General features: G+C 37.3%; 1 protein-coding gene across 1 annotated transcript in view; it reads left to right on the top strand.

Moving 5' to 3' along the window:
* Positions 1–12,272, top strand: part of LOC140232779 (nose resistant to fluoxetine protein 6-like) — a 32,473-nt gene extending 20,201 nt beyond the window's left edge. The window contains exons 7-16 of the mRNA XM_072312893.1: positions 2,375–2,548; positions 3,218–3,314; positions 4,683–4,775; positions 4,881–5,049; positions 5,740–5,819; positions 7,730–7,846; positions 8,938–9,100; positions 10,581–10,770; positions 11,167–11,309; positions 11,864–12,272. Coding sequence (XP_072168994.1) covers positions 2,375–2,548; positions 3,218–3,314; positions 4,683–4,775; positions 4,881–5,049; positions 5,740–5,819; positions 7,730–7,846; positions 8,938–9,100; positions 10,581–10,770; positions 11,167–11,309; positions 11,864–12,010 — 1,373 coding nt within the window. The 3' untranslated portion in view covers positions 12,011–12,272. The remainder of the gene's footprint in view (positions 1–2,374; positions 2,549–3,217; positions 3,315–4,682; positions 4,776–4,880; positions 5,050–5,739; positions 5,820–7,729; positions 7,847–8,937; positions 9,101–10,580; positions 10,771–11,166; positions 11,310–11,863) is intronic.
* Positions 12,273–19,697: the final 7,425 nt, after the last annotated feature.

The following is a 19,697-nucleotide window of genomic DNA, read 5'->3' as shown; positions in this document are numbered from 1 at the left end:
ACATCAGTACAAAGGACCTTTCTTCTTTCTCAGTTGATTAGGCACTCCACAGGTTTTCAAACGAGAGAAGGTATTTCAGCTTACCCGACATAACAATTTATGGAATTCATCAGTCATGTTCAAACAAAGAATGAACTTGCATAGACCAGGTGACCAGAATGATCCATCAATTAGCACTTTGGAAAGCATCCATTTCATTATTTCGCATTTGTATTAACAATCTTTTTTTTATTGATATTGTCAAATACCGCTTTTGCTGTCAGGTGGATGTGCTGGCAAGCACCACTCATAATGATCACTTGAATAATCATTACATGACAGATGTTTATCTCAGTGAATAAAAAACCAACATGCTCTGCCGGTACTGATGACCTTTTTCTGCTCATGCTCAAAGTGGAACCCCGAACTGGCTTATGCACTTGTCAATGTAATGACACACCCCATTCCCCCTGGACATGGGTGCGTCATGGTCATTTTTTGACTGACCACACGGGGTTTTTGACGGACACCACAGTCACTTTTTTGACGGACAAAACGCTGCAAGTGACGAACACCACAAGTCACTTTTTTAACGGACAACACGTTGAAAGTGACGCACACCGCGGTCACTTTTTTGACGGACATCCTCGGTACATTTGACGCACCCCCGAAAATACTGAAACGATTTTTGCATACGTTTTATTCAAGCAATTTCATTTTCTTTTGGTTCGTAAACATAATTTGTAAAAGTTTCGGCAAGTTTCCCTTACCCTGGCCCTGTAAGCACCGTACCGTCATTCACCGTACATCACGCTGCTGCGTGCTACGATATTCCGTACATTTATAGTATGTATTCTGTGCATGCAATCCATACATGACAATCACGTGTGTGCAGATGCGCTGTGTGTGCGCGGCCATTGCTAGTCCGGTGGATGCATACTGCAGCGCAGGTACACACCACGCCACGGCATTCCCGTGAGTATACACAGCCCAGTCGCTGTACGTAGAGATTCGCACAGCGTACTAACAGCGTCGCGCGTCTCGTCGGGCTAATCCCACGAGCAGAAAATGGCATGCGGCAGGCAGTTTCTTCTGCTGCTGCTTCTTTTACTGTCAAAAATTCGCCTTTGTCACCACAGAACATTATTTAGACGCACATTGTATTGGAATATAAACGAACTTTCTTCGATAGCAATGTGTGTTGGTGTTGCATCGCAATATGCAATAGGCACTAAGTGTTCGACAGTAAGGTTGAAATTGTTACATCGCTAAACAGTCCCTGAGTGTGCGTGATTTCATGGGTTTGTTGGATAGAAAATGTGAGGAGAAAGGGTGGCTTTTAAATTATTTGCTTGCCAGATTCTGGCAAGCATTTTCCCCTCTTATTCCAAAACGCTTCCCGACTTTGATTTTCACTTGCCGCGGGAAAACGCTTACTGTAATTTCACTCGCGGTACGTGTATACGGTACTGGTAGCGTGCAAAAATGCGTGCAGTTTTCCATAGCCAAGTGACGCACCCCTCGGTTCAGAATAATGCGTGTTATTTTCCATAGCCAAGTGACGTACCATGACGCACCCCTCAGTCAAAAATATGACCGACAATAATGGGATTTTGACGCACCCCTCGGTCAAAATTTTGACGGACAAAGCTGGTAAAATGACGAACACCTGGGTCACAAATTTGACGGACCAAACGAGGAAATGACGCACCCATGTCCGGGGGTAGTGGGGTGAGTCATTACATTGACAAGTGCATTATACAGAATGTTTCAAATGATTGCAGGATGTCAAGGGGCATCCGGAAAGAGGATACTTTGTTTAGTTGCTGTTATACCCAAAGCTCTATCGAGAACAAAAATTTGTTAAATTTCTTTTCAATTAAAACATGCGTGCACAGCAGTTTTTTCATAGTTGTTTTGTTCCGATCTTGTTGGCACAACTTTTGCTGCAAACACTTTGAAGCAATCTGTTTTGCAATCATTTATTTGCAGTGAAGAGTTTGAGAATGATAGAGTAACAGCATGATTTTTTTTTTTTCTGAGGTAGGGGAATTTCCTCTTTAATGGCAAGCAGAATTGTAATGGAACTCCCACATAAAGTAACACAGTTGACAATGAAGTTATCAAATGTATCTCTCTCACTCACTGCCAAAAGCATATCAAGTTTATCAAAACTTAAGTGTGGTGGTGGAGGACTGGTGAAACCATAAATGTAGATTTACAGATATCATGTAGTAACTTCCACCACCATCCAATCAATGGATGTGACCAAAATATGTCTTCATGTAATATTTTTATTATATATATATATCATGGTCTCCAAATCAACCGACTATTTCGCATGCACAAGTACATTCCCAATTGTTAATCTTGTTTTATCAATACATTCCGGCAGACATTCTCGTCAGGCTGCTCCTCTGCTTTGCCATCTCCCGCAACCTTCCCAAGATCCTCGGCACCAAGCAGGGCGAGGGCGGCGTAAGCTGTCTGAACGGCATCAGGGTCATTAGCATATCCTGGGTCATCTTGGGTCATACGCTCGTCATGATTGTGCAGAATGGGACCAGTGGTGAGTATCAATGAGGCGATCGCCAGCCAAAATAAATTATGATGAGCCGACAGAGCCATAACAGAATTTCTAAGGGTTATACCAAAAAGCAACAACAAAACAAAACAAAAAGGATGGTTTAAACAAAAATTCTGCCATATTTAAAGATAGTAAGTCATAGTGAATGTGTGCTTAGCTCATAAGGTATCTGGCAACTGTCAGAATGTAAAGATATTTAGTGTAGTTTGTGTATCATATTCTTCAAACTTCTCTTGCCCCTCTTTTGAGTGTGCTGCCTATTTTTTGATTGAAAATTTAGATGAAGTTTGCTGTCCAGAGGGTTGAGAATTTGATGTCATCCACACAGTTAATCTAATGGGAAAAGGTGCATCAAAAATATTGATAATCTTGCGTTAGTGGAAGAAGAGGGTATGGGATTAGACGAGTGTTGTGTTTATTTTAGTTGAGTGTTTGTCCTGATTATCTGGACTACCAAAAAATATCGTGTGACTTTCATACTGAGTTGTCAGCACATTGTATAATGTAAACTTCATTGTGGGATATACATGTTACAGAAAAAGAATACTAAAGGTTAAGGCTCCAACTCTTTCTTGTTTTGTTTTCTTTAGTCCAAAGAGACCTTGTGTAGTCTTGATTTATGCAAGTCTTCAACTTTCTTCTTGTTTACAGAAAATCTTCTTACAGCCCTCCCCAATTGGATGGACGACTTTGGCTTTCAAGCCATTGCGAATGCAAACTTTGCTGTCGACAGCTTTTTCTTTCTCAGGTGAGGTTTAGTTTGTGTGAAATGTAGCAGTTCCCTCGTTACATTCACAAGCATGTAAAGGCATTTTGTATGTTACATCTTTTGAGGTTCTTTGTGAGTCAGTCCAGAGCATGGTCAGGAGGGAAGCTTGATCAATAGGTATATAGATAGATGAAAAGACTGAAAGATTAAAGGATAAATGGATTGATTGATAAATCCACCATGAAGACTTTGCTACGTATGCAGGTCACCAGTCATGCATGCAATAGACATACTGCTATCTGTCTTTACTGTATCGTCAGCGTGAACTTACACTTCAAAGGGAATGTGATAATATTATGGTACATTCTTTGTTGTCCGCCATGCAAGCTTAATCCACCTTCAAGCACCTGCACACACATTCACCACCACCACCATCACACACTAGAGTTTATTTTCCCCTGCTACTTTCGCAGCAGAATTTATATCGTTACGAATCTAGTACGTCCTTATCTTTTCCTCGGGCCGGCCATCTTTTCAAGCAATGCTTATAATGGCGGCCCTCTGCATAATCGTTTCTTAACTATAAATGCTATTCTTATCACTGCTGCATAGACATGCATATTGTATATTATATTTCTTTCATATCGTTGTTTATGCAAGTCAAAAGACTGTGTTAAATTCATTTTATATATTTCCTACATGTTCATGATTATGTACTTATATGTATCGCGGTTTATGCAAGTCAAACGACTCTGCGTTGAATTTACTTTGTATACTTCCTGCATCTTCATGATCATGTAACTTATGTATATTGATTTGCAGAAAATAAAGTATCTATCAAACAAACCTTATAAATGAAAATCTTGATGTTCTGTTTGGACTGTGCCAGATGGATAAGTGAATTTTGGATGGGAGAAAGTATTGACAAAGAATTAAAATTATAAATGTGAGAATTAATGATGCACCGTGTGAACACAGAGAGAGATTCTGCACCCCAATGTCGAGCATTTTTTGCACAATTTTCTTTTTTAACTAGTGCGAAAGTAAAAGAAGGAGTTTTTTGCTCTCTATAAGTAAAACTATTCTATATTTCGATTCTGCAGAATCAGAAATATGAAATTCATCTTACCTGATTGAGCGCAAAAAAAAAAAAAATTAAAATACTTGTGCAAACAATTCCACTATCACACTAATTCAGAGAATATACAAGTGTAGTTCAATCTAAAAAATATTTGCTTGAACATTTCCACTTTCACAGTTATTCATAGAATATATATAGCTCAATTGAAAAATGACTTGCTTGAACAGTTCCACCTATATAGTAGTTTATAGAGTATAGTTCAAATCAATCTGATTTTACGACCCATTCTTACAGTCACCTGCCTCTCCCTCTCTGCTTTCCTACAGTGGTTTCTTGCTGACCCTGCTTACACTTCGGAAGATGAAAGAGAAAGACGGCAGGATACCGTGGGCGTGGCTGTATTTTCACAGATACATCAGGTATGAAACAGCTTGTATTTGTACTCATGCGGTGAAGCAGTGGCTACCAATTGAATTAGCAACCATTTTTAAAATGTTTTGTCTTAAAATATTCCCTTTTTCCAGGTTGACTCCCACCCTTGGCGCTTTGATCCTGGTTCTGATATATGTCCTCCCCAACCTGGGTCAGGGCCCGGTCTGGTTCGGTGTTCAGCGGACAGTCAACAACTGCCACTCCTACTGGTGGACCAACATCCTCTACATCAACAACTTCCACCCTGGGATCACAAAGGATGTGAGTACAAAATGCACAAGCTTGCCATTGTGTTGTGGGCTCACTCCCATGCAGGTTGGTGTGTAAAATGAGAACAGCGCCCCCTGTTGGCAAAGTAAAGTTGACCGCATTCAAACAGCCACAGAAATCCATGTTCAGTTTGACACTGTTTTTTTTTTTTTGGGGGGGGGGGGGAGGTTGTTTTTGTTTTTTACTATGCACTGTCATTGGATGTTGCTAAAATGTTGCATGCAATATTGTCTATTTCTGTCATTTTGTTCATATTTTTTGCAAAGTGTCTTAGTCATTCATTGTCCTGTGCTTCATTGTTCTTTAGTTTGAGCACTTCATTCCCAACTGCATGACATATCTCATGGCTTCAAATTATCCTTTGTTTATGAGTCAAATCCATGCTTGAAATTAGTGCTAAATTAGGTGGATTGAAACATTCAACTAAAAATGAAAACTGGTCCAACTTAAATATAATAAATTGTATTGAATAAGATTTCATAGAAATGCTTAGCACTGAGATGAATAAGATGGACTGGAAATGGAAAGTATTGAACAGAATCTTATTGAACATTGGAGTAAGTGCATCTAATTAGATTGAATGAGAAGTAATTACAATAATCGTAAGTGAATTTAAGTGATGGTAGTCAAATTTTATTCAAATGTATTGGATTAAACTGAATTAAACTGAATTGTTTTCAGTGTGTGGAGTGGGGATGGTACCTGGCCAATGACATGCAGTTCTTCGTACTCAGCCCTCTGATACTCCTACCTCTGTTCTGGTAAGGTGATGGTGGTGGGTGCATGAATTCCACCCCAGTGCTGTTTATATATATATCATTACATAGATTTTAGGACGGTGCAGAATATCTGAGTATCCCTTCATGTGCAACTGAACACCGCTGATACACAGTTGTATCCATAAGTACAGTAAACCTCGCATGAGTCGAAGCTCTCGGGACTGACAAAAATGCGTCGACTTAAGTGAACTTCGACTCTCGCGAGAGTCGATTTTTTTTCGACTTACAGTTATGTACATGTATTATAGTACATTTGCATGCATGTGTGTGTGTGTGTGTGTGAGTGCGTGCGTGTGTGTGTTTGCATTCAAATTTGTCTGTTCTTGAAGATAATGTTCTTATTTTGTTCTAAATTGAACATGGAATTTGTATCAATACTCGTAGTTAAACGTAGTTCTGAGAATGTCTGCGCTAATGTGGCAATGTGCATGTGCTATGTCTATGGTGCAATAAGGTAGCCATCTCTGTCAACCTACCCTGAGACAAACACTCTCCTAGGCCCATCCCACCTCCATTGAACAAAACTATACAGCCAGCCGGGCACGCACAAACAAGCTCCGCCCACTTGGCCTGTCACTTAAATATTAAAGCAGCTATTGGTTGACCAAGGAGGTCTGGCTTGACATGGATAAAGTATGGATGTGCTGTGTGTATGGATAAAGTATGGATCGATGTGCTGTGTGTATACATGTATACATGTGTATGTATTCGACATGCTTGCGGAGCGGTATGGTGAGTGTGCATGCTTACCTGCAGCAGGTCAGGGACGGGGTTCTGCGACATGCCGATTTTTTTGTTCTCCTCGAAAATGTAATGAGAATGCCAGACAAATCTTCTTCGGCTCAAGTGATGTAAATTACGTGTATTTTGTACAAAAGGGACTGAATGTTTTTACTTCAACACAGCCGAAATTCGACTCTCGTACTTCGGCTTATCCAAATATTTCTTAGAGAAAATACATAGGGAAAAATCGGGACTTTTTATTTTGCTTCGAGTTAAGTGATTTTCGACTCACTCGACGTCGACTTATCCGAGGTTTACTGTATACAGATATACCAACTTTTAAATATGGGGTTTAACCTTGTCTTTACCAATAGTAACCTACCGATAGCTGTACACAAAGAGAAGAGCATTTTGAGTTGGCGGTCTAATGATGGTTAATGATGATGATTTTGGTGATATTGTATTTGATGATGGTTGTGGTGATGATGATGGTGATGATGTTGATGATGACGAGGACAATGGTGATGGTGATGGTGATGATGATAGTAATGTTGATGATAGTAGTGATGGTGATGGTAATGATGATGACGTTGATGTAACGGTATGTTGATGGTGATGGTAATGATGCTGACGGTGATGATGGTGATGGTGGTGGTGATAGCGATGATTTTGGTGATGGTGATTGTAATGATGGTGATCTTGATGGTAATGATGATGGTGTTAGTGGTGATCATGATGATAATGGTGCTGATGATAGTGATGATGATGTTGGTGATGATGATGATGATGGTCAAAGTGGTGATAATGGTGATGGTCGTGATGATGGTGGTAATAGTGATGATGGTGATGATGAGGATACAATTTGATGATGTTGCCAGTAGTTATGATCTGATTTGGATGGTCAAAAGTGTAAGTGATGTTGTTTAATGTTACATGGACAACGATACAATGATGGGAATGATATACTTGAGTAATTTAATTTGAGATAGATTTGGAGATAATTATGATGAATATATTCTTACATAGTGTCTTTGTAATGATTATGAAGACATAGAATTGATAAAGATGTAGAAAGTAGCGATGGAGGACAAAAGGGAGACTGATCTCTAATGGTTGATTCTTTTTTGTTGATTTCCTATGTGCTAATTATTATTCTTACCTCTTTTTAGGTTTACTGCTGTAGGAGTTTTAGGTTTAGTGACTACTTGCCTGGCTAGTTTTATCACAACGGCCATCTTGATGTCAAAGTATGACCTGCCACCTGGATTATTTGCTGCCACCACAAGGTAATGCAACCACACAGTGGTACCCCAGTCCAATCAACCACACTATCTGTTCATAAAAAAATACCAAAATAGCTGGAATGAATTTATACGCGCCACTATGTAGGGCAACTATTGACCAAATACGAACATACAAACTCTTATCAATGCCACTGGCAACTGAACTGCAAAAATGGTCTGTATTATTTTACATAAATGCTGAGTGTAAAGCTACACTGAGTTATGAAGAGTAAAGTCTAGTATATTATTGTCTGTCTTTGAGCAAAGCCCTGTATGTTAGTGTCATTCTACTTTTTAAAAAGTTGCTAATGTGTTTTGAAATAGCTGTCATTGATCACTGTAAAAGAGGATATTTTTGCATAAGTACTTTTTTTTTTTTTTTTTTTTTTTTTTTTTTTGGTACTCAGCTGGGTAAAATGAATTTCACATGCTTTTAATTCTGCAGAATCAAGACATTAATCACTGGAACATTTGGCAAGCCAAAATATTGCATGTGCTTTTATTTTTTGTGCTACTTTCTGTTTGTACAAAATGTGCAAAAATTTCCACGCTACAAAAATTTCTGCTTTTATAGTAAATATTTCAGATCAGGTCTTGTTAACTTATTTAATGCATCACAGTGTTCAACATGATCCTATATAGTAACAAATTTTTGTTTCTGATATCTGTGTACCTGTGTGTATGTTGTGTAGTAGAGTGTAATAGATTTTGGTAAGATATTGGCTTTGCATCGACCATACATCTGATAGCTAAAAGAAAAGCATAGATTGAACAGTCTATAATCCTGGAAAACACATCATGATCATAATTGTTACCATCCAATGCAGTAGGTTATAGAAGCCCTTTTTTTTTTATTGCACAAGACCATTACAATTTTACATCAATCTATGAAATTGTAGCTAGCCATGGGGATAAGGATGCTGGAATAATGGAAAACCTCTCTGACTCATTTATTGGCACTCTGGACTGTGATCAGCTGCCAAAGCAAATGATACCTTTGAATCACTATGTTTGTACACCTAGACAAGGTTTGTGGAATGTTGATGCACTATCATTCAAACTGATCAAAAATCTCTTTAATTTCTTGGTTACAGTGTATTTGTGCCGTCTGCAAATGGACTGTCGGCAAGTGACGGCGTGGCATATCAGAACAAAATCTACATCAAGCCGTACTGTCGCATCCCACCTTACCTGGTTGGCATGGCGATGGGATACATCATTTATCGGATTGGGAAAAGGAAAATTAGAATGTCACCTGTAAGTTCTTGTCCAGTTACGATAACTTTTCTCATTTTCAAAACTGAGGCGATGGGAGATGTGCTGCACTGCTTGAGGAATTACTGAGTAATTTATTCAGTATCGGATTCACTGCATTTTGAGTTAATATTTGCAGTGTTGAAACCAATTTACCCTCTTTCTCCTTTTCTTCTTCTTGTTCCTCTGTTTCCTTCAATCTTGGATATTATTGCACTTTGCAGTGAGTGGGAGGAAATGGTAGGCAGTATGAGACAGTTTGGTGGTTGGTTTGAATGTGATGGTGGAGGACAAAGTCTAATAGAGAATTAATTGTACATGTTGTCAGATATGGCCAGCCTGTAGTTTTCTCATTTCTGCTGTAGAGATGACCTACCAAGTTGCTGGAGCACTTCTGACACACTCGATGTGTTATGGTATCTGTGGAGTACATATCTGGCAGTGCCTGGCACCATGTCTGGGGATCTTTTGAAATTTGTGTATCATGCATGTGCAGGGCTGCCAACTCTCGCACAGTTTACCAAATTCTAACTGTTGCACTGTGATGACAAATTGTCAAGGTGAACCCACACACACACACACACACACACACACACACACACAATTGTCTCCAATAGCCCTGATATGCTGAACATTTGATATGGTCAAGCCCAAAGTTTCGACTTTTCCCTACTGGTTTCATCCTATCTATGTATGTGTTGAAATCATGACTAAAGTGCACACCAGAATGCACCATGTAAAATGTTATAATTGCCAAAGCTCCCACACATGCAATGGGAGCATTCCCCTTCCACACTATCCCCCCCCCCCCAATTGCTTTGCTCTCTTGCAGTGTCTCATTCCAAACTCTCGCTCAAGGTTGGCAGCCCTGTTGTTGGCAGTGTACGGGTCCCACACTGGCATACATGATTCACAATGGCACAAACAAGTGTCTGATATGCAGTCATCTTGAGCTGGTTACTATGGATCTGCAGATCTCTTAGTTTTTTATCTCTTCAGCTGCATACTCTTTGCACTGCCTATTTGAGTATTATTATATTATTTAATGATTTAAATTTATTATTACGAGGAGGAGAAAATATGAGTTTGCTACATGGAGTATACATTTCTTATGTGAATTCAAGGGAATGGAGGCTGGAGTTGTTTTTATTTTGTTTGATTTGTCTTTTGATGGCATTGTAGGGCTTTGAATCAGCTCTGACTGAATATAATGGTATTGTTGGCAAAATTGTGATTAAGCAGTTCTCCCTTGCTTGAATAGACCCCCCCCCCCCAAAAAAAAAAAAAAAAAAAAAAAAAAAGAAGGGGGGAGGAATGTTTAGGAAGTACAATTTATGCATGTGGAGCCCACAAAATCTTCACAAATCTACCGACCATGGATGTCAGTAATTTTGGATTTGAAGAGTGCTATTGTCTTTGATTATATAAAGATATCATTCTTTATTAAGAATGAAACACACACAACTTTATTGTTTTATTTCAGTCATTGGCAGCTGCAGGCTGGGCTATGGCCAGTGGCGTGGGCATTGCTGTGGTCTATGGACTCTACGGCATCAGTCGAGGCACTGTTACACCGAGCTCCACGACCAGTGCAGCTTACGTTAGCCTTTCTACTTTTGCCTGGGCTGTAGCCCTCAGCTGGGTGGTGTTTGCGTGTCATTATGGTTATGGAGGTGAGACAAAAATATTCATTTTAGATCCAAATATGGCAAGGAGAGTGCATACAGTTGTATTTTGCATTCAGTCACTCTCTATTCATCAGAGCTTGTATAGTGCCAGTGATGTCATGCATGACGTATATTTTTGTGTATGCTTTCATTATTATAATTTTTTTTTTTTTGGTCAAAAATTAACATCTGTTTGAGCATTTCAAGAATGACTAAGGAAACTAATGATTGAATTACATAACAAGATTGCCTGGTGAAGAATTATGGTAGTGCGGTTCCACCAAGGGATCAATTGTGTATTTCACCCATGTCTGTGTGTATGGTTGGCTATGAAGACTTTGGGAGAAGCACTGTGGGTCCAATACAAATAGTGTTGTCTTGTGTTTATTGTGTCCACTGCAGGTGTCATCGACAGCTTTCTCTCCTGGTCATTCTGGGTTCCGCTGAGCAGACTGACCTACTCCGTGTATCTCTTTCATCCAGTGGTCATTCAGCTCTATGCCCTCAGTCTGACCGTACCCTTCCATTGGTCAGACTTGACACTTGTAAGACATGTCATGTTTGTATACTCTGAGCTGAAAGCTGATAAATTCGGTGCTACCAGAAAGAGCACTTTTTAACATAAGGGGCAATACAAACGTGCAAATTAGTAAAGATTTGAGCAAAACCTTAGAAAAATACTGCTTGTTGAAACTGAATGATCATGTAATGACATCTTCCTGAGATTGAAATATTTCTTATTTAATTTTTAAATACATGTGATGGCAAAGGTAAGCCCATTTCTAATTTTTTCACTGAAAAAATGACAACTTTTATCCAAATGACTATAGTGAAATATCAGTTTCTTCTTAAATGCAATAACAACATACAACAGAGTCTGTGAATTAGTACATTTGGAATTCAATCAAGCACTTTCACCAGAAAAGGTTGTCTGTTCTAGATATTATGGATCGTGCCAGTATGATACCTACGCATAAGACACTTTGTAGAATGTGTACCGGGTATCTTCCCAAAGAAAGAGATGTTCAGGGATGCATGTTTCACACCATTTTGTCCACAGTCATAGTCTGACGTGTATCTTTCTTGTCTTTTCTTCCAGAGTTACATGTTCGCCTCATTTCTGCTGCTCTCCCACGCCGTGGCCCTCATCGTCGTATTGTTTTTGGAATTCCCGGTGGGCAACCTGGAGAAGATGTTGCAGAAATCTCTGAGCAGCCGGGGAAAGGGGAAGAGCACCAGCCACTGATGGTGCCATTCACACTGCCGGCAAATTCTCGCGACTCAAGAAAAATTGCCACACTTGGACTAAAGTGGACAGCAGCTGTACCAAATGCAAGTCTTGGAATTGATAATGCATCGTGACCTTGTGGTCCTTATGAAAGGAGTCAAACATTTGAATTTGCAATGAGCCAGTGCTACACATTCCACCAGAATGTTTTGCAAATGACAGTTAGTGTTCTTAGGCACCCTTTTTTATGGTGCTCCTAGCTCAAATGCACATGCATGAACCACACAATGAATTGGGAGCATGAATTGTCAGTAACGTTGGAGTCTCAATTATTCTATGCAAAGTGTGTCCAAATAGTACAAAATATGCGTGTGTACAAGCCTTTAATGTTCATATGTTTCCTCTTTTTATATTTGTTATGAGAGCTTTTAACCCTAACCAGGCCGGGCTTTTTGGGGTGTTCTGTGGCCGTGTTGATTCAACCCCGTCGATCGCGCAATCGCCATGAAAAAATCTACTACATTATACCGAAAACAAATGGAAATTTTCATTACATTAATTAATTATGCTAATATATGCATAAACTCATACATTTTGCTCTAAATCAGAAAGTAAAGCTCCTAGAATCCTAATTTTTGGTGATAGCATTCTTTGTAGCATTCCTAACAATGTACCTGAAAAAAAAAATCTGGTATCAAACGTAATTTCTTATGTATTTTATTCTTTTATAAATTTCTTATGTATTTCTTTGCTTTTCGACCTTTTGTTTTATCGTCTTTTTTCATGAAATTTATGACAGAACCTTCTTCAAGCATAATTATACTAAAATTAATTGATTATATCTTTATGAATATATATCTTTATGAATAAGGTGAGAAAACTCCATTTGCATAGACTCTACACACAAAATCACGTTTTTGAGCCATTTTCGGTCTGACAGGCATATATAAAAGGTCGTGCAGCGTCGTAACGGTATGCGCAATTTTCGTGAAAATGGTGTCAAAAGATGCGCAAGACGTGTAAAAGTAAAAAGTCAGAGAACGGCGCAGTCAAAAAATTTCGCGCGGCGGAATAGTCACAAAAAATGTCGAGGGGGGTTGATTCAACCGCCCCCCTCCCCCCCCCCCCAGCCTTTTTAGGGTTAATAGTTACAAAATTTTGCTACCATCATTGTAAATGTTATTTGCAGAAGTATTTATGAAAGATGCAATGAAAAGCTGTATAGTGATATTGTAGTATGCAGTGCACTCCCGCTACAATGAACACGTTTATTCATGGTTAAAAATTCATGTTCCAATATCATCATCATTAAAGGGAAGATAAACCCCAAGAGCAATGTGGATTGAGTGAAAGCAGCACCATTAGTAGAACACATCAGTGAAAGTTTGAAGAAAATCGGACAATCGATGCAAAAGTTATGAATTTTTAAAGTTGTGGTGTTGGAACCGCTGGACGAGGAGACTACTAGAGGTTATGACGTATGAGTGGACAACAATACCAAGAAAATATAAAGAAATTCTACAAAAATCCATTTTTCATGAAAATGACAAATTCCATCAGCTTGATATTGACATATGTTAAGGGTAGCAATTATTCCCCCTGCTTTCTGAAAGAGGTTGGTCCATTGCTCTTTCATAATTCTAGAAAAGTGAATTTTTGTTGAATTTCCTTTATATTTTCTTTGTATTGTTGTCCACTAATACGTCATATCCTCTAGTAGTCTCCTCTTCCAGCGGTTCCAACACCAAAACTTTAAAAATTCATAACTTTTGCATCGATTGTCCGATTTTCCTCAAACTTTCACTGATGTGTTCTACTAATGTTGCTGCTTTCACTCAATCCACATTGCTTTTTGGGTTTACCTTCCCTTTAAAGTCTATGGTACAAGATACACTTATAACAAACATTGTTATAGCAAAATTTTCATTAGAACAGTCTTTTCCAAGAACCATTGACAAAGAAAAGGAAAACATCCACCTTCCGTTATAACAAATGGGGATCGCTTACGAAAATACATCTTGGAACAAGGATTTACAGATCATCTCTACGTGGGTGGACACTTCACATCACTTTGCGTTTGCTCCCTGTGTCACGCACAGTGTCTAAGGAGAACATGCATTATTATATAATCTTAATCTGAAATAAAATGAGGTTCGCTTTTTTTGAAGGTTCATTATTACGAAACAAATTTTTACGTACTTTGATGTTTGTTGATTCTGAAGGTTCATTATTCATACAATTTTGTAAGGTTTTGTTAATCCAACAATGAAATATTAAAGGTTCCTACTACGAAGGTTTGTTAATCCGAAAATAATAGAAATCTTCGTTATTTCAAATGTTCGTTGATCAAAATATGAAATAGGTTTGTTAATCCAAAGGTTAAAAAATACAAGAGATGAGTACACTAACAAAAACATTTTTTAATAACGAACCCTATTTAAATTTCGGATCAACCCACCTGTGGAACAAAGAACCTTACCTCACTTCCGGAATTACAAACTTTCAGACTAACAAATATTTGGAAGAACTAAGCTTCAGAATATCAAATCTTATTTCATTTTGGCATCAATGAACCTTCGGGATAATGAATCCTGGGAATGGCGAACCTTCAGAATAAGGAGTCTTCAGAATAAGGAGCTTTTGGAATAACAAATTTTAGTGTACATAAGAAAGCTTTGGAATAAGGTAACTGTAATTGAATCCTAAACCATCACTTCTTATACATGTGTTTTCAAAGTGAGCTTGAAAGTGCTACCACCTAATGCTCTCTCTTAAATGTAACATTTAAATGAAATTAATGAGATATAAATCCTATTTAACATAGCTTTTCACCATATGACAGGTATTCAATAAACAACAAACAATAGACCAATGGCTTGCATGTTTATACTTTATTTGTGTGGTTAGAGCGAAATTTCATTTTAACGAAAGAAAATTGCTGGCTCCACAATATGATCTGTGGTAGAATAGGAAACTTCAGCTAGAATCAGGAAGGTGTTATAGATGGGAGAAGGAACTGTTGCTCGCTGAAGTCTGGCAATGCACTGCCGAGACATTATAAGTGTTAACCAGGTGCTTTGACAAAAGAGAGCATCAGTAATTAGGACTAGCGCTCTCGCAGCAAGCAAGGCTTCCTCCACTGTAGTTCGATCTCATGATCTCTCTTTTGATGTCATGGTAACAATGAGTGTGTGTGTGTTGGCAGTGGAGTGGAGAATCACAGTGCAGTGTAAAAAATATACATTGCACTTTTAACAGCAAAAAGTGAAAATTACATGCTGGAACACACTTAGCAGAGTGCTTTATATGGAAGAGCAAATATACCAGATTTAAAGATAGAAAACTAAATTATGCAAATGTTTGCATCATGGAAAAATATAAGATTTTGAAGAGAACCTAATTTTAATTTCACTTTGCACATTATAGGAGAACATTATAGGAGAACAGAAATACATGTGTATAACTCTGAATTCATACCTGAACTGTTTCGAAGAAATTATGATATTTTGTTCGAAATTGTAATACATTTTGTAATGTAATGAAAATGTGAAATTTTTCCTTTTTCCACATCTCTTTTTTTTTTTTTTGAGCTGGAGTCATGGCAAACATGCCTTCAAAGCAGAGGAATGTAAGATATCCCGTTTTAATGCTGTAGAACACAAACATGTGTTTGCATGTATTATGAAAATTTGCCACTCCATCTATGACACCTCCCTGGGCGAATGGTGCATGTGTTGAGAACACTCTGATATGCAATATTTTAAGAGCCCATTGCAGGTTGTGTATGTACTATGATATGTATGACTGTATGATATGCAATATGCTGACAAACGTGTCATGTATGTATGATGATAAACTACCCAAACTTGAAAGCGCACAATACTTTGATACAGCTTATGGGACTTTCCATATCATAGTCAGTTGTATTTGTTTGTGATGCCGAGAATAATGTTGCTTTGCAGTGATGTTTATTGCACAATTTTTGTTTTTAATTCAACTTTTATAGGTGCAACTATTTTGAGGCAAAAACATGCTAGATATATGTCTGACAGTGCAATGGCTCAGCGATTTTTGGTTCATTGTGATTTAATGAATTTTACAGGTCAACATCTTATGAATGGAATTAAAAACATTGAGGGTATGTCATAACATCAACAAAAATACAACTGTAATATTGTTAATAATGATATATATATATATTTTTAAAGATGATTATTCATGTTATTTTTTTTTATACTCATATATTTCTCACTTTGACATTATTATAACCATTATGATTGTCGTCATTTTTTCTACTGTTACTGCTACTAATGCATGTAGTGAAGTGTGAACAGTAAAAGATAAATCTAGACCTGCCTGTCATTACATTGCTTGTTAGTGTATCTTTACTAGGAATGTGTACTCCATTTTTTGACTCTGACCAGTGATATAGACAATATTGACCAGATTCTGCACAGCAGCTCTTTAACCCATGAGTCACTGAAACGCCCAAAGCTGCCCATCTTATTACAATATACTCCCTAAAATGCCCGAAACTGCCCATCCATTTTTAGAATAGTGTTAATGTTTTACCTTTTTTTTTTTTGGTTTCATATAGAATAGTTTTCATATAGAATTAGTTTTATTTTCTGTCTGTTCCGTCCCTGCTTTTGTTCTTGTCCTTGTCATAGTCTTTTTTTTTTTAATTTTCTGATTATTTTGCCAGACATCAGGATGTCAAATTTCATACATGGAGTCCTTGACGGATCTTGAGATGCCCTCACCTTCTAGAGTAATTCACAAATTTTACAAGCTATGCCTTTCTTGTGAATCCTCTTTTCCATGTAAAGTTGTAAATTAAGATTGTATTGCTTACTTGTTTATTTATCCAAATCAGAGTTGATGTCATTATGATAATAAGCCAGTTCGGGGTTCCACTTTGAGCATGAGCAGAAAAAGGTCATCAGTACCGGCAGAGCATGTTGGTTTTTTATTCACTGAGATAAGCATCTGTGATGTAATGATTATTCAAGTGATCATTATGAGTGGTGCTTGCCAGCACATCCACCTGACAGCAAAAACGGAATTTGACAATATCAATAGAGAAAGATTGTTAATACATTCAATGAGAAATAATGAAATGGATGCTTTCAAAAGTGCTAATTGATGGATCATTCTGGTCACTTGGTCTACGCAAGTTCATTCTTTGTTTGAGCATGACTGATGAATTCCATAAATTGTTACGTCGGGTAAGCTGAAATACCTTCTCTCGCTTGAAAACTCGTGGAGTGCCTAATCAACTGAGAAAGAAGAAAGGTAATTTGTACCGATGTCCCCATGAGCTAACCCCAAACTGGCTTATTGTATTCATGTTCTGTTGAAAATTACGTGATTGAAAGTTCCTTTTGATGTTGTGTACTCATGTAAGCGTTATGAATATTACTTTGTATTACGTTATATGGAAATAAAATCATTTGAATTGAATATATAATTACGTAATTTGAAAGAGGTCAAAGGTCAACAAGAATATGTCAGAATTGCTTCTGTGACACACCATTCTCTTAATAAAGTCTTCATGGGCTTTCAAACAGACATGACTAATAATAGACAAAAATAAACATGCAGTGAGCTTTTTTATATCATTTAGAAAGTTGTCTAGATGAGAGTAATATTGCTGTATCTTCCAGGGAACCGTAGACCATTATGTACAGAATATTCAGTTGCTAAAGGATGTAGTTTGTAGTACACTGTATTCATGATAAAATATGTCCAGTGGAGTTTTCTGTGTTTATGTCTTGTTTCTTTGAAGTATGATGTATGGTGTCCAAAGCACTTTACAACATGACACAACCCCATGTCACTGGAATCAACCCTGCAACATAGAATGTCTTCACTCCACGCCAGTCAGTGTTAAAGTTACAGGTCCGGTTTACCTTTGGGAACAGTGATTTAAAAAATGTTCACGATATCACATTTGATGCATATGTGTAGGTCTGTTGTATCACAAAACATCTTACCATGTAAAAGTTTTGCAATGAAACCTAAAATGTAGGGAGATATCAGCATTTGTAGATGGTTTAATCTGGAAACATCATTATAACCATTGTTCACATCTGTGTACATGTATTTAACAATACTTAACATTGATTATACAGATTCAAATTTTTACAGTGGTTGTTTCTAATCCCCCACTCACATTTTAGAACTATTTTAAAGCACTAATGCTTGGTTTTCGTTTCTTCTGCAAATGGTAAATTATGCCTGTGATTGTCTCTTGACTTTGCACACATGCTGTATATCCAGACACAGCAATATGGACCTTCTTACTGGGTACCCATTCCGAGTTACACTTTGGTGGAGACTCCTAGCATAGATGAAGCCTTTATTTTGTTATTTTTATTTTTTATTTTTATTTTTTTTGCTCAGGGACTCAATATGCGGGACAGAAATCCCAGGATGCCGTGCACTAAACCTCAACAAACTAGTTACAGGTACATATGTACTATTTTTTTTTTCTTTTTCTTTTTTAAACCATAGTGTGTGTTTTGTGGTGTAAGAAAATTCTTTCCCTTCTGTGCATTTATCGTCACAATGTGAGTTGGATTGTTGAATGAAATTATTATGTTCTTTTTACATATGTGCAAAGTCTATATTTTGTGAAAAAAAAAAACTTTTTCTATTTTTATCTATTCTCTCCAACCATATAACTTATGATGAACTGTGGATGTGATGTAATGTGAAATTTTGCTCACATAAATAAAGCTCCAAATGAATCAAACATTTCATTTCATTTCATTTATTTCCATCATTCAACAAGGGTAAAAAAACACATACAATGTACATATATAACATGCAAATCAAATAACGATAACACAGGTATTGATACATGTACTATACAAATCAGCACGAAGTACACATTTGTACATAACTGTAATGATGAAAAATGGAATGCACATGAAAAAGCCTTTAAATGGCTTGTAAGACTGTACATACCTAGTAGTGCACAGAAACAGATTTGAACTGAAAAAAAAAACAAACAAAAAAACAAATTGGCATAGTCAAAATACATACGTGTATATCACACAAAATCTAAAGCCAATACTTTCACACAGAACTTCAGTATGAACTCAAAAGAATATTCTTATACTGTTTTTTTTTTATTATTATTATTATACTGTAGATTAAAAACATGGTTCACGTTCAAATCATTCCACAATACAGGTCCAGTATACCGTAGTGAACATTTGGACCTACTTAAAAAAAGACCATCGGTGAAACTGGTAACATGATCTAGTATAATGAGGGTGAACATCAGCATTAATTACAAACATGTTCATAAAATACACATCGGCCTACTAGTAGCATAAATTTGTGAAATGGTTATCATTGCACTAAAGCAATTGCACCTTTGTGTAATCATGCAGACAAGTAATGTGTTCTTCTGTCAAACAGATCACCCATAATTCCAATATAGTCTAGTGCCTTTCATTAGAGTTCCATAGTGAGCATGCAAATACCAATACCATTGCAATTATTTACAGTGCTGATTTACAAAACATAAAAAAAAAATACTAACTGCATGAAAAAATCAGGAATTTACTCTCTATTGTAAAGATTAAGAGATCATTGATGAGTCACACAAGCATACTAGATGTATGTTGCACAGCCTGCTAACGATAGTAGACTTTTTAAAATATCAAATAGAAAAAAAAAAATAGCACAATAT

This window comes from Diadema setosum, chromosome 9 (assembly GCF_964275005.1).
Source record: "Diadema setosum chromosome 9, eeDiaSeto1, whole genome shotgun sequence".
Classification (NCBI taxonomy): domain Eukaryota; kingdom Metazoa; phylum Echinodermata; class Echinoidea; order Diadematoida; family Diadematidae; genus Diadema; species Diadema setosum.
Note: the sequence above shows the minus strand (reverse complement) of the source record. Positions and strands in the feature narration are given on the sequence as shown.